A 15,427-nucleotide genomic window follows, 5' to 3' on the forward strand; every position below is an offset into this window, starting at 1 on the left:
ACCCATCCCAAGCTCGCCCAAACCTTTCACTTTCTATTGTTGATAGGTGAGTTTCTTGTAAAAAAAAAACAGATGTTGCCGTTATTGTTTTTCAAATAAGAAAATACCTTAATTATTTTGGGCTGGGTGCACAATTCCATTGACATTCCATGTCACACATGTTCATGTATTCAGGTAGCCTAGTGGTTAGAGCGTTGGACTAGTAACCAAAAGGTTGCAAGATCGAATCTTATATGTCGTCGGCTCCTCAGATTAGTTTAACTGCCAAGAGTGTGAAAGACTGCTTTGCTCTGGGGATCACAGGAAATCACAGGCCTTTGCCAGCTCTCCATGCTTTACAGCAACAAGGGGAATCATAAGGGAAGCTAACAGCATGAGAAGGACGAGAGGTAAAAGCTTTAGACGTTTGGTTAGCAATTGCAGTGTTTCATTTATTTCCATCCCCTCGCAAAGGGCAGATGATTGGCTGGAGAAAGTGGGTCTGTGTGCAGGGCAACAAGGGAGGAAGGAGGAAATAGAAAGGGGCCATGAACCGCAGTGTCACCATGAGAGGGCAAAATAGTTTTTTAAAGACTTCTTTCATCCCCTGAATTGTCCACTTTACCAATCGGCTTCCATGATGGAGAAACCAGAGCATGCTTTTACTCCGCAAGCTTCTCCTCTTCCAACACAAACCTGTCATCTACCTGATGTGTCTCTTCCCACACCCTCTCTCCTTACTCACATAGATCCATAAGAAGGAGGGAAATGGTATTAGTTTATACTAGACTGTAATGAGCCTATGACAAAGACGGAGGGAGAAAAACCTGTGTAGGGAAGAAGAGGGAAGGAGAGCAAGATGGAGAGCAGCTTTTATTTGTGCTCCTGCTAGAAGGGAGGCGGGCAATTAGATTGTGTTTTGGAGGGTAATAGATTTCCTCCTGACATTTCTTCCTCTAATGCTGTAAACCAGCCATCTGCCTAGCTGTAATGAGGAGACATGGGCCTTTGTGGACAATTCAATTCAGTTAGACCCTTCTGCTGGATAGCTGGAGCAGCTCAAACACATCACTCTGCCTCTGGCGCCGCAGTAACTTGATAATACCTGAGACGTGACAGCTGGGGTGGGCTGTAACATCCTGGTACTAGGGATGGGCATGAGTAATCCAGCACTCAAACAGACGTCAAAACTCGATCTTAAACCAGAGACCCAACTTTGTTTAAAATACTGTAAAACTTTTTGGTGGAATGTGCTTTGTGGCTTGTCATGGGAAAAAATGACATTTTAACTGATGGGATTCACAAGCTACATTCCTTGATGACAGTTTTATCACAAATTCAAAATGGACTGGATTAAAGTAGGGAAATATGTGTTCCAAAAACGTGCTGCAGTTTTAGAACAGCGTATTGGGGAAACGGATACGTGGAACACTGCGGTCAAGAACACACTTGTGCAGTCTTTGAAAGGCTAGCACGCACTACAAGCAAAGTGGTAGAACTCGTTTTTTTCAAGTCATAATAACATTAGACTTTATTCTGTGGCCGAGGGCACAGAAAAAGACTCAATGCCCAATTTCGTGGAGGGTCTATTTAAGCAATAAGGCAGGTGTTCTTAGGTACGAAGCATTGCGGAGTGCCTGGACACAGCCCTTAGCCGTGGTATATTGGCCATATACCACAAACCCCTGAGGTGCCTTATTGCTATTATAAACTGGTTATCAACGTAATTAGAGCAGTAAAAATAAATGTTTTGTCATACCCGTGGTATTCAGTCTGATATACCATGGCTGTCAGCCAATCAGCATTCAGGGCTTGAACCATCCAGTTTATAATCAAGGACATACTAGAAGATGACACTGACTTGGGAATCAAGAGAACACACAGAGCTCTGGCCTCAAACCCCCTCAGCGTCGCCCCACCAAGATCCATAGTTGCATGTTTCCTACAATTCTCAGTCAAAGAGAGAGTCCTCCGTGCAGCCTTTGATCATGACCACGTGGGAAAGATACTGAAAAGAAGGAAGGAATACACAGCTATCAAGAAGGCACTAAACGAGAAAGGGATTCGCTTCCAAACACCAAGGATGCTAGTATTTCTGGATAACAGCCCGGCTTCATACGAGCATATGGACGAGGTGTCTGAGCACCTGAAGTCGAAGGGCATCCCAGTGGAGTATACCGCCAGAAGACCGGTGACTTTACCATTGGAAATACTCAAGCAGCTCCCCCCATGACCCGTGGTGGGCGAGCAGAGTCGTGGAGAAAGAGGGAGGTTTCCTCAGCGAGAGGACATTCACATTCGAGATAGACTCAGAAATTTCCAACTCGAAGATAGATGTTACTGAATAGGATTTAACGGACTTAATTTACAGCCAGCTGTTAGACATATTGGGCCGTTATGGTTGACTTTGCAAGAGGTAAAACAGCTCCCCAATTTTCCCCCACTGCTGTTTTAAGGGTGAGTAGCCTAAGGTATGTGGCCTATACTGACACCTTAAGTATGCTTAATAACAGATCTATTAGCCAATGATGAATGACACTGACAATGTCACGGAAGGCTATAACATGAAGAGGATTCAATGAATGGATTGCATATGGTTGATGGCTTATTTTACACATAGTAGGTTATTATAGGCTATATACTCACCCCCTTAGCACACAATGCCAATACACCTTTCTCTTTGATTCAACCGATGTGTCTAGGCGACCAATACGTTTTGGAACCAATACGTTTTGGTTGCAAATGCGTCACGCATTTTGATACTTGAGCGAGGGGCCCCTCGGGGGGTCAGGCTCATCCCCTCAAACTCCAGAGGCAGGAGACAGTCCTCTGACACCCCCCCCAACCACACCCCTCTTCCTCTCTCCCGAACTTTCGCTCGCCTCCAGCACACACTCACTGTTGGAGCAAGTGACTCTGAACTTACAATGGCTAGCCCCAAGTCGTTATATATTGTGCATTTTGCTATTTCAGTATTGGCCTTGTTGACTACGAACTTTCTTAACCCAAACGTGAGACAATGTTTGTTCCCACATTCGGGACTCATACTCTCTATTGGTTACACTGACTTTTGGCCTCCCATCCTTTTCTAACCACCTCTCGCCGGCTTTGTATTCATGTTACCTGATGAAATTGTTGTACAATATGATCTTGTTGCCATCTGATGCACATTCCGATGTCATAAATCAGCACTGCAGAGCTCTCCCTGTCCTATGCCGTGCCTTGATTGTATTACTGTTGATGATATCTGGAAATGTGCATGTACACCCATCTACTGTTGCTAGCCCCAATTCTGACTTGTGCTCTGATATCTGCTTCATTGATTTCTGCTCTTGTAAAAGCCTGTGTTTTCTGCACGATAACACTAGAAGCTTATTACCTAAAATTGATCAATTGAAAGTGTGGGTTCACAGCTCCAATACAGATGTGTTGGTCATTACTGAGACGTGGATAAGGAAGAGTGTTTTGATTACTGATGTTAACCTTTCTGGTTATAAACGTTTTTCAGCAAGACAGATCTTCTAAAATTGGGGGAGTGGCAATCTTTACCAAGGATCACCTTGTGTGCTCAGTTTTCTCTACCAAGTCTGTCCCCAAACAATTTGATTTGCTGGTTTTAAGTATTAAACTTTCAAGTAGCTCTTTGTTGACTGGTGCTGGGTGCCATCATCCTCCATCAGCACCGACCTGTACCCTACCGGCCCTAAGCTCTCTCCTGGCTCTTTACACTAAGTCTGAATTTGTTCTTCTAGGTGACCTACATTGGGACATACTTAAACCACCTGACCAAGTCCTAAAGCAGTGGCACTCCCTAAATATTTCTCAGATTATTACCAATCCCACAAGGTATGACTCCAAACACCCAGAAAAGGCTACTCTTCTTGATGTTATTTATACTCACAAATAATCCTGATAGGTATCAGTCTGGTGTTTTCTGTAATGACCTTAGTGATCACTGTTTTACAGCCTGTGTTCATAATGGCTGCTCAGTGAAACGACCTGTCCTGATTTGTCATAGAAGCTTGCTAAAAAATGTTATGAGCAAGCCTTCCTTCATGAACTGGCCTCTGTAAAAAGGTATAGAATCAGCTTGATCCCCTCTGTCGAAGACGCTTGGACCTTCTTTTTTGATATTTTCAGTGGTATTGTTAACAAACACGCCCCCATAAAGAAAATGAGAATTAAAAACAGGTTCAGCCCCTGGTTCGACAGTGATCTTGCAGAGTTACTTGTGGCTGCTTTGCGTGACGTATTGTTGTCTCTACCTTCTTGGCCTTTGTGCTGTTGTCTGTGGCCAATAATGTTTGTACCATGTTTTGTGCTGCTACCATGTTGTGTTGCTACCATGCTGTGTTGTCATGTGTTACTGCCATGCTAAGTTGTTGTCTTAGGTCTCTCTTTATGTAGTGTTGTGGTGTCTCTCTTGTCATGACGTGTGTTTGGTCCTATATTTATATTTTATTGTTTTATTTTTAAACCCAGCCCCCGTCCCCGCAGGAGGCCTTTTGCCTTTTGGTAGGCCGTCATTGTAAATAAGAATTTGTTCTAAACTGACTTGCCTAGTTAAATAAAGGTTAAAGTAATTAATTAATTAAAATGAGGGCTGTCCCCAACTAAAACAAGTCTTGGTCGACCTAGAGTAGTCTGTTCTTTCGACTAATCGATTGGTCAAAATGTTTAAACATATTTTTCCCCCTATATAGACACACCCTATCTGTTTTTAATGAAGTCAACTATATGAAGGCTACTGAGCTTGTCTGATGCTTCAAACACACTGTGATTAAATAATTAAGACACAAATGACTCAAGGGAGCCAGAGATCAAGATAGCTTAACGAGAAGAAGAAAAAAACCTGTTCTCGACCCTCGTCCTCCCGCTGCTGCTGGCCTAAGCAGATTCTGCTGTTACGCTTCTGCTGTTACGCTCCTAATAGGCTACGCCAGGGGTCGGCAACCTTTTCCATTTGTAGTGTGTTGTATCTTGTCTCCTATTTTATCCTGTATGTAACTCCCTCAGGTGTCATTTCATCATATGATCTGGTTGCCACTGTTTTCTCTCTGTTTGTTAAGAATGTCCTTGTCGTCCTTCTGTTTCTAGGAGTGCTGGCAACCTAGTTTTGAGTTTCCTGTTGAACAGCAGCTCTGCAGGAGACAGACCATGTTTTAGTGGAGTAGCCCTGTAGTTTAACAAAGCTAGATACGGATCTGTCTTTGAGTTGAGAGCTTTCTTAAGCAGTAGTTTCACTGTTTTGACACCATTCTCGACTAACCCATTAGGCTGTGGATACAGTGGGCTGGATGTGACATGCTTGAACCTGTACAGTTTAGCAAAATCTCTGAAAGCTGAATTGTGAGGCGTTGTCCATACGTACTACCTCTGAGACCCCATGATGAGCAAAGAATGACTTAATGTGAGTTATCACCTGACTAGCAGTAGTGTCCTTCAGCAAAGCCATCTCTGGGTTAAGAGAGTAATAGTGCATCAGTAGAACATAGTTCTTGTCCTCAAGGGAAATTATATCTATTCCTACTTTGCCCCATGGTCTCAATACCTATTGTTTTCTCAAACCACATTGGCTCTTTGCTCTGTTTTGACCTGTATTTCTGGCATGGTTCACGGGCTCTGACTGGTCTATATCAGCATTCATATTGAGATCCTGAGTGGCACAGAGGTCTAAGGCACTGCATCGCAGTTCTTGAGGCGTCACTACAGACCCGGGTTCGATCCTGGGCTGTATCACAAACAGCGTGATTGGGAGTTTCTCACATGCATATGACAGTGTCAATGCCTCTTTCTCAATGTGAGCATAGTTATACTCAGAAGTTGTCAGAGCCCTAGAGGCATATGCGACAGGGCGCCATCTATTGCCATACTGCTGTAACAACACTGCACCTACAGTGCCTTGCATAACTATTCACCCCCCCCCCCCCCACACACACACTTTGTAGAGACACCTTTTGCAGCAATTACAGCTGCAAGTCTCTTGGGGTATGTCTCTATAAGCTTAAGCTTGGCACATCTAGCCACTGGGATTTGTGCCCATTCTTCAAGGCAAAACTGCTCCAGCTCCTTCAAGTTGGATGGGTTCCTGCTGATGTACAGCAATCTTTAAGTCATACCACAGACTTTCAATTGGATTGAGGTCTGGGCTTTGACTATGCCATTCCAGGACTTTTAAAAGTCTCCCCTTAAACCACTCGAGGTCTGTGCTGCTGTCCTTCGAAGTTAGCCGTTTAGCTGTTGCTCTTCCTTTGCTAACATACTCCACTTTGCATAATGTGTCACTAAGAACACCACTGTCCATTGACCGTATGCGACTGAGTCACCTCTAGCTCGACACATTTGTATTGCTCTTTCTAGTGTCAGTTCATTCTCACCAAGTAACTTTTCTCTCAGCCCCTTGTCTCTCACCCCATGACAATTCTCTCTCATATCAGCGAGTCAGCAATTGGACCAAAATTAAACTGACATTTCAGTTTCAAGTCCATAATAAATTCCTCAACAGTCTCTGTTGCATTCTGACATCTACTGTTGAAAACATACCTCTCAAATGTCTAGTTTCTTCTGGGAGTACAAAAAGACTGAAATGTAGCCAATACCAGTTCATAATCTGGTTGCTCTTCATCCATTAGCTGAAAGCTGTTGTAGACATCAATGTCGTCCGAGCCAGCTACTGTGAGAAACAGTGTGACCTTCAGTGCGTCATCTTTTAAGCCGCTCCTGTCGCTGTCAGATAGAGGGTGAAACGCTGCTTGAACCGCTTCCATTGCTCTTCAATGTTGCCATTAAGTTTCAGTTCTGTTGGAGGCTTTAGCAGCTCCTTGCCGTTAGTCAGCTAGCACTGCAAAATGACTAGCTACATGCTCTTATCTCCGGCAAGTTTATTTTTACCTCAGTCTCCTTAGCCCAGTGGCAAGTTAGCTAACGTTAGCTAGTTGACGTGAAGCCTCATGGCGCCGTTCAGCATTTTCGACCAAAACTCGATGATGGATGAGTCAAAGGCGAGTTCTGTCACTCCTGGTACCATGTTGTATCTTCTTGTCTAAGAAATACTAAAGAAAACTGTTCTTTTAAAACATAAGCCCATCTTTATTCAAGTTAACCAGGAATTAACGGTAAATGTATTACTGGTGATACTGGTGTGCCATCCCCACGGCCTCCGCAATGGATTAGTCCACTGAGACGGGTGAGTCAGACAGGTGTCTCGTGCCATAAAGAATATTTATATATTTTAGCCTGCTCAACTAAAATAATCTTGGTTGACCAACAGCCTATCCACCAAGCAATCGACCCGTCGACTAAATGAGGTCAGCTCTAATATTGATGCATCATCAGGAATTTAAGGTAATAAGTCTCACTGTAAACGTATTGGGGAGTGCCATCAAGAGAAGTAAGGTAATAGCAAAGATGAAATGGGAGAGAGTTGACATACTATTCTGTCAGGAAACTCAATTACACTCCTGAACACGAGAAACTCAAGTAAATGGGAATACCTTTTTCTCTTCTTATAAAACAGATATAAGGGGTGTTGCAATTTTGATCCCAAATGCTGTTAAATTTGAGCTTTATATCAAAAGTAAAAGTCAAGTAGGGTACATTTATCCTTGTTAAATGTAAACTGGATCATAAAGAATTGACATTATTTAATGTATATGCGCCCCCGGGTCTTCTTTAAGGTTTTTAATTTAATTGCCACAGAAACCTCTGAGACTCTTGTCTGGGGAGGGGATTTTAACATCATTTTAAACTCAAAATTGGACAGCACGAATCAGAATAGGAAAAGGAGTCAGGTTGCTAAAATGATCAATAGTATATTACAAGATTTAGGACTGATTGATGTGTGGGCAACTTCCATATGTCAGAAAGGGAATATACTTTTTACCCAGCCCACCACGCTGAATACTCCAGGTTAGACAACTTTTTTTTCATGCACAGTGCATATAGGCACAGGCTTAAGGATTGGCCAGAGGGACTTATCAGAGTTTACCTAACTCTGCACCTTGATAGCAAACAAATGTTTAATTATTTGTATTATTATTTTTGAACTTTGCATCAAATTAAATACAATTTTATTTGTCACATATACCGAACCAACAATACAGTTGTTTTGGGGGGGGTTTTACCCCCTTTTTCTCCCCAATTTCATGGTATCCAATTGTTAGTAGTTACTGTCTTGTCTCATCGCTACAACTCCCACACGGACTCGGGAGAGGCGAAGGTCGAGAGCCATGCGTCCTCCGAAACACAACCCAACCAAGCCGCACTGCTTCTTAACACAGCGCGCATCCAACCCGGAGGCACCGTACACCTAGCGACCTGGTCAGCGTGCACTGCGCCCGGCCGGCTACAGGAGTCACTAGTGCGCGATGAGACAAGGATATCCCTGCCGGCCAAACCTTCCCTAACCCGGACGACGCTAGGCCAATTGTGCACCGCCTCATGGGCCTCCCGGTAGCGGCCGGCTGCGACAGAGCCTGGGCTCGAACCCACAGCTCACTGCGATGCAGTGCCTTAGACCACTGCGCCACCTGGGAGGCCCCCAACAATACAGTTTTAAGAAAAAAAAGAAATAAAAGTAACAAATAATGAAAGAGCAGCAGTAAAATAACAATAGCGAGGCTATATAGCGAGGCTATATACAGCGGGTACTGGTACAGAGTCAATGTACGGGGGCACTGGTTAGTCGAGGTAATTTAGCTAATTGAGGTGATGTGTACATGTAGGTTATTAAAGTGACTATGCATAGATAATAAGAGAGGGCAGCAGCAGCGTGAAGGGGGGGGCAATGCAAATAGTATAGACTTTGCGCTCCGGTACTGCTCGCCGTGCGGTAGCAGAGAGAACAGTCTATAACTAGGGTGGCTGGAGTCTTTGACAACTTTTCCTGGCCTTCCTCTGACACCGCCTGGTATAGAGGTCCTGGATGGCAGGAAGCTTGGCCCGTGATGTACTGTGCCGTACGCACTACCCTCTTTCGTCGGAGGCAGAACAGTTACCATACCAGGCAGTGACGCAACCGGTCAGGATGCTCTCGATGGTGCAGCTGTAGAACCTTTTTGAGGATCTAAGGACCCATGCCAAATCTTTTCCGTTTCCTGCGGAGGAATAGGTTTTGTCCTGCCCTCATCATGACTGTCTTGGTGTGCTTGGACCATGTTAGTTTGTTGGCGATGTGAACGCCAAGGAACTTGAAGCTCTCAACCTGCTCCACTACAGCCCCATCAATGAGAATGGGGACATGCTCGGTCCTCCTTTTCCTGTAGTCCACAATCATCTCCTTTGTCTTGATCACGTTGAGGGAGAGGTTGTTGTCCTTGCACCTTACAGTCAGGTCTCTGAACTCCTCCCTATAGGCTGTCTCGTCGTTGTCGGTGATCAGGCCTACTATACCACTGTCATCGGCAAACTTAATGATTGTGTTGGAGTCGTGCCTGGCCGTGCAGTCATGACTGAACAGGGAGTACAGGAAGGGACTGAGTATGCACCCCTAAGGGGCCCCCCGTGTTGAGGATCAGCGTGGCGCTTATGTTGTTACCTACCCTTACCACCTGGGGATGGCCCGTCAGGAAGTCCAGGATCCAATTGCAGAGGGAGGTGTTTAGTCCCAGGGTCCTTAGCTTAGTGATGAGCTTTGAGGGCACTACGGTGTTGAACGCTGAGCATCGTAGGGAAGGGCTCGTAAGCAAGCTTTTCACTGTAAAGTCTACACCAGTTGTATTCGGCGCATGTGACAAATACAATTTGATTTAATACAAGCATGCTGAATTAGCCAGCATTCAACGAATCAATGGGTACGGTTACATGCACACAGTAATATAATTATTGTGGATAATCAGATTAATATAATAGCTTGGTTAAAACGTTTACATGTTCTGCAAGAATAACAATTTCCCTAATAATCCTGTTTACATGGACACATCTGTAATCAGGCTTTCTGATGGCGGTCTGATAATTGCAGAAAATCTCCCCCCCAAAAAATAAACGTTCTACCACAGCGATCATGTTATTTTTGGTAATCATATTTGATTTTGAATTCAGACATGTAGAGTTTAAAAGTATTTCTAAAATGCATACATTCAGTTTTGCACCCACTTCACTCATGCGAAAGAGGGAGGGTCACTCGGCAGGTGCTAGCACATGTGCAGATCAAATACACAGCTGAAACGCCGATTTAAGGTGTTTACCTGTCCTAATAATTCGAAAGATTGCCCAGAAAACCCGATGTTTTAATCGGCATATGCTTACTTCGATTTTGACCTTACGCCAATTAAGATAAGCAGAGTAAGGTGTTTACGTGACTGTTGCGTAATCTGCCTACTGCCATAATCAATTTAATATCAGATTATTACTGTGCATTTAAACGTACTCAATAAAGATCGATTTGATCCTATATCTGGAGAATAATGATTACGGGGAAGTATCCCCTGCTATGTTGTGAGATCGAGGTAAGGCGTTATTAGAGGGAAGATCATAGCCACATCATCTCTCAATAAAAATATTAACACACAGAAACTGATGAAATTACAGAAATCATTAGGAAGCATAGAACGATCTCATAGTCATCTCAAAGACCCTCTGACACGATATATACAAAAGCATGTGGACACCCCTTCAAATTTTAGCCACACCCGTTGCTGACAGTTGCATAAAAGTGAACAAACAGCCATGCAATCTCCATAGACAAGCATTGGCAGTAGAATGGCCTTACTGAAGAACTCAGTGACTTTCAACGTGGCACCGTCATAGGATGCCACCTTTCCAACAAGTCAGTTCATAAAATTTCTGCTCTGCTAGAGCTGCCCCGGTCAACTGTAAGTGCTGTTATTGTGAAGTAGAAATGTCTAGGAGCAACAACGGCTCAGTCGCGAAGTGGTAGGCCACACAAGCTCACAGAACGGGACCGCCGAGTGCTGAAGCGCGTAGCGAGTAAAAATCATCTGTCCTCGGCAGCAACACTCACTACTGAGTTCCAAACTGCCTCTGGAAGCAAGGTCAGCACAAGAACTGTTTGTCGGGAGCATCATAAAATGGGTTTCTATGGCCGAGCAGCCGCACACAAGCCTAAGATCGTAATGCACAATGCCAAGCGTCGGCTGGAATGGTGTAAAGATCGCTACCATTGAACTCTGGAGCAGTGGAAACATGTTCTCTGTAGTGAATCATGCTTCACCTTCTGGCAGTCCGACGGACAAATCTAGGTTTGGCTTATGCCAGGAGAATGCTACCTGTCCCAATGCATAGTGCCAACTGTAAAGTTTGGTGGAGGAGGAATAATGGTCTGTTTTTCATGGTTTGGGCTAGGCCCCTTAGATCCAGTGAAGGGAAATCTTAACGCTACAGCATACAATGACATTCTAGACGATTCTGTGCTTCCAACTTTGTGGCAACAGTTTGGGGAAGGCCCATTCCTGTTTCAGCATGACAATATCCCCGTGCACAAAGCAAGGTCCATACAGAAATGGTTTGTCAAGATCGGTGTGGAAGAACTTGACTGGCCTGCACAGAGCCCTGACCCCCATCAAACACGTTTGGGATGAATTGGAACGCTGACTGCGAGCCAGGCCTTATCGCCCAACATCAGTGCCCTACCTTACTAAAGCTCTTGTGGCTGAATGGAAGTCTCCGCAGCAATTTTCCAACATCTAGTGGAAAGCCTTCCCAGAAAAGTGGAGGATGTTATAGCTGCAAAAGGGGGACCAACTCCATATTAATGCCCATGTTTTTGGAATGAGATGTTCGACGAGCAGGTGTTCACATACTTTTGGTCATGTAGTGTATATTGCATGCATGAGATTCAAAAGGTAAAACAGGAAATTAATCAGAATTATAGTGAAGAAGTAGAGAAAAAGCTCAGGTTCCTGAAACAATGATATTAGGAAGCCGGCTCAAGGCAACAAAATTACTAGAATGGAGACTCAGAAAACAAAAAGCACAGAATACAATTTTCGAAATAAAAGACCCTAAAACAACAATGATTACATTCAAATGGGATGAAATACAGAATATATTTGAATCATACTATAGAAGTCTGTACAAGCAACCAGAGAAGGCAGATGCACTTACAATCAAGCTTCTTTTTTTCTCACTTGATCTCCCCTCAATTGGGACACAGCAAAACGATAGACTTCAGAAATAGCCATTCATTAAATGTAATAATGCAATATCTAATCTAAAAGTAAACAAGTCTGCAGTCACTGATGGCTTCCTTTCAGAATGGTTCAAAGCCTTCAGAGAACAACTAACACCTACTTCAGTCCTGTTTTAGCTAGACTCTGCTCTAACACCATCGTGGAGAGAAGCCATAATATCTGTAATTCCAAAGGAGGGTAAAGATGAGAAGGAATGCAATTCCAAAAGACCTATTGCAATTCTTAATGTGGATTATAAACGGTATGCATCAATAATAGCGAAAAGAATGGAGGACATGAACCCAGAATTGATTGGTGGGGATCAAACTGGTTTCATATAAATTAGACAGACACAGGACAACATAAGGAGAACACCACGTCATGGACCACATCGGTCAGGATAAGACAAGTGCTATATTAACCAGTCTAGATGCAGAAAAAGCATTTGATTCAGTGGGATGGGATTATCTATTCCAAGTTATGGATAGATTTGATTTCAACAAAGTGATACAGTGCATCAAAACACTACATTCATATCCGACTGCCAGAATAAAGATTTAATGGACATTTGTCACAATAAGTTTGTTATTATTAGCACAGGCAGTAAGAAAATACCCATCCTCAGGGGAATAACAATAAGAGGCAGTGAACATAAGGTATACATGTGTGCTGATGACGTTCTGATATTTCTTAAAGACCCAGGCTCAAGTGTACCTACAGTAGATTGACGAATGTTTCACAAACATTTGGAACATTTTCAGGTTATGTCCAGGGTACACAAGACCCAAGCCCTTGTATATAATTATACCCACATTAAGAGCTGAATAGCAAATATAACTTCATCCATGAAGTATATTGGAGTAAATCTACCAAAAGATACACCAAACCTTTCTGAAAGAAATCATGTTCCCATCAACAAGAAAATATATGATGACCTGGACAGGTGGAATTCACTTCCTTTGGGTCTTAGTAGTAGAATTGAAACAATCAAAATGAACATCCTGCCGAGGTTACTGTATTTGTTCCAATCACTGGCCATAGAAATCCCACCTAAACAGTTTAGGGAATGGGATAAACGGATATCAAGGTTTATCTGGAACAGTAAGAGACCAAGATATTAGATATACAACATTACAATTACCATAACACAGGGGGAGTATGGCCTTACCAAACCTAAAATATTATTTTGGGATCCATACTTGGAAGTTGTCTAATTCAAAGATGTTACTTGTAACTAATCTGATGTACGTATGATGTGTGCTCCACCTGCCTGCCTGTTTTTTGTGTTTTTGTGTTTTCTTCAATAAAAAGAAAGTATATAAAAGTTATGTGAAATTGTTCCAGACTTGCATGAATTGTTGTATTACTCCACTTGGGTGTGGGATAGGTATCAACAGTGTTACTATAATATTTGATCACTTCAATATTTTACTAGGTACAGTTGATTTTCGATAATAATGCCAGAATTTGCCGTTTTTCATTGGAGATTAGTACTTCTCTATAGAAGTGAGTTTTCTTTCCAAACCATTGTTTATTTTCTGCAGCGACTGTTTGCGTAACAGTAGCTGAGGTCATAGCTTCCTAATGACTGGATGTTACAGTAATGAGGCTGCCCTCCCATACCCCCTGTCCTGCTCTTGACATTTCACATTGACATTTCTCCACTCACCGAAACATCAACTTTTAATGAGCACATGATGAGGTCGGAGACTGTTTGTGTTTTTACAAATGTATTTTCCCGCATGTTTTCCAAGCCCCATTGTAAATATTCTAATGGAGGGCAGTAATATCAGCCATTATGAAAAGTCAATTCGGTCACATGCTCTTGTATACTGTATATCATTGTATACTAAGGTGTCTGTGTGCCTGTGCAAGCGTGTCTGTCTGTGTGCGTCTGTCTTTACTTGCTTTATGCGAGTCTGGTTCCAGTCCTAAGTGGGTAACCTACTCTCTGTTCTTCTGTCCTTATTTCCCCTGCAGGTGTGCATCGTGCAGAAGAGGGACACAGAGAAGATGTACGCCATGAAGTACATGAACAAACAGCAGTGCATAGAGAGAGACGAGGTCCGAAACGTCTTTAGAGAGCTAGAGATCCTACAGGAAATTGAACATGTTTTTTTAGTAAACCTCTGGTGATTATCCTGTTTTTTTTTCATTTTATATACTGTTTGTACATTCTGCATGCCACTGCTGGTACCCTGTGTGTGTGGGTGTTCAGGCATGTGTGAATGCGAGCCCATTGCACCCCACATTTGTTAATTGTTGCACTGTAATGTCAGATGACCACCTATTTCCCTCCCAGGAGTATGATATCTGGGTGAAGTAGGGAACCAGTTTCATTATTTAACCATCTGCAGTGTCTCTGCAGCACATATTCTAAATATAATTGGGCAGGTGGCACAATGTTCACAGCAAATTACACCAAACCACTTTACTCCTGTGTAATTGGTAGAATGATATAGCTCACCGTGGTTATCTCCTCTGAGTAATTGATATAAGGAGCATCAATCATTTCATACACATCTTTTAGTACATAAAGAATTGGAGCGGATACATACACCAAGACAAAAGTGCACCCACACCCGCTGTCGATTATTACTGTATGTCTTTTATGCATGTTTTTTTTCTCCAAAGTTGACAAAGTTTTAATAACACTAGGAGGGGGAATGAAAAAATGGTCAAGGAGAAGCTTCCTCCCAACTAAAATAAGCAGAGGTTTAATTTTAATGAGGTGGTACTAGGGCCTGTGTCTTTTTTTTATATTATAATTCCCTCAAGTAGTGTACATCTGCCAACCCCATCCGTGTTCTAGTTTCCCTGCTTTGCTCTGCTTGGCACTGTATTTATACATCTATGGCACATCAAAGCCCCATTAGCGACAAAGACAGAAGACAGCAGCGTTATGGATAGGCGGGAATTATCGGGCTCCTTCGATTGCACCTCATTTTCCTGCGATTCAAGTCTACTTCAAAGGGAAAAATTGTGAAAGTGGTCAGCCCATCTGAAATTACACTGGAACAAAACAACAATCACTCGTAGTCTTGTACAGCCTCCCGAACAATACCCAAGACACTCCTGTGTGCCGTGGAATTGGTTTGGACGGTTCATAGAACGTTTGCGTTATTCTGTATCCCTTTGCTGGTGAATATCTTGGGGAGGTGATAGAGGCACGTGCGCAAGCAGCTGCCTGCCGTCACCATCAAACTGACCAGATTTGAGCAACAAAAGGGAGAAATCTGCCAAAACCCATATGGCGATGGCCTGCCTGTCAGGCCACAGCACATGAGGCTTCTGAGGGGAGAACGGCTCATAATAATGGC

The 15,427-nt window shown here is 43.2% G+C and overlaps 1 protein-coding gene across 1 annotated transcript in view; it reads left to right on the plus strand.

Moving 5' to 3' along the window:
- Positions 1-15,427, plus strand: part of LOC106576771 (serine/threonine-protein kinase 32C) — a 146,296-nt gene that overhangs the window by 87,713 nt on the left and 43,156 nt on the right. The window contains exon 3 of the mRNA XM_014154152.2: positions 14,088-14,239. Within this exon, the coding sequence (XP_014009627.1) occupies positions 14,088-14,239 (152 nt within the window). The remainder of the gene's footprint in view (positions 1-14,087; positions 14,240-15,427) is intronic.

This window comes from Salmo salar, chromosome ssa18 (assembly GCF_905237065.1).
Source record: "Salmo salar chromosome ssa18, Ssal_v3.1, whole genome shotgun sequence".
NCBI lineage: Eukaryota > Metazoa > Chordata > Actinopteri > Salmoniformes > Salmonidae > Salmo > Salmo salar.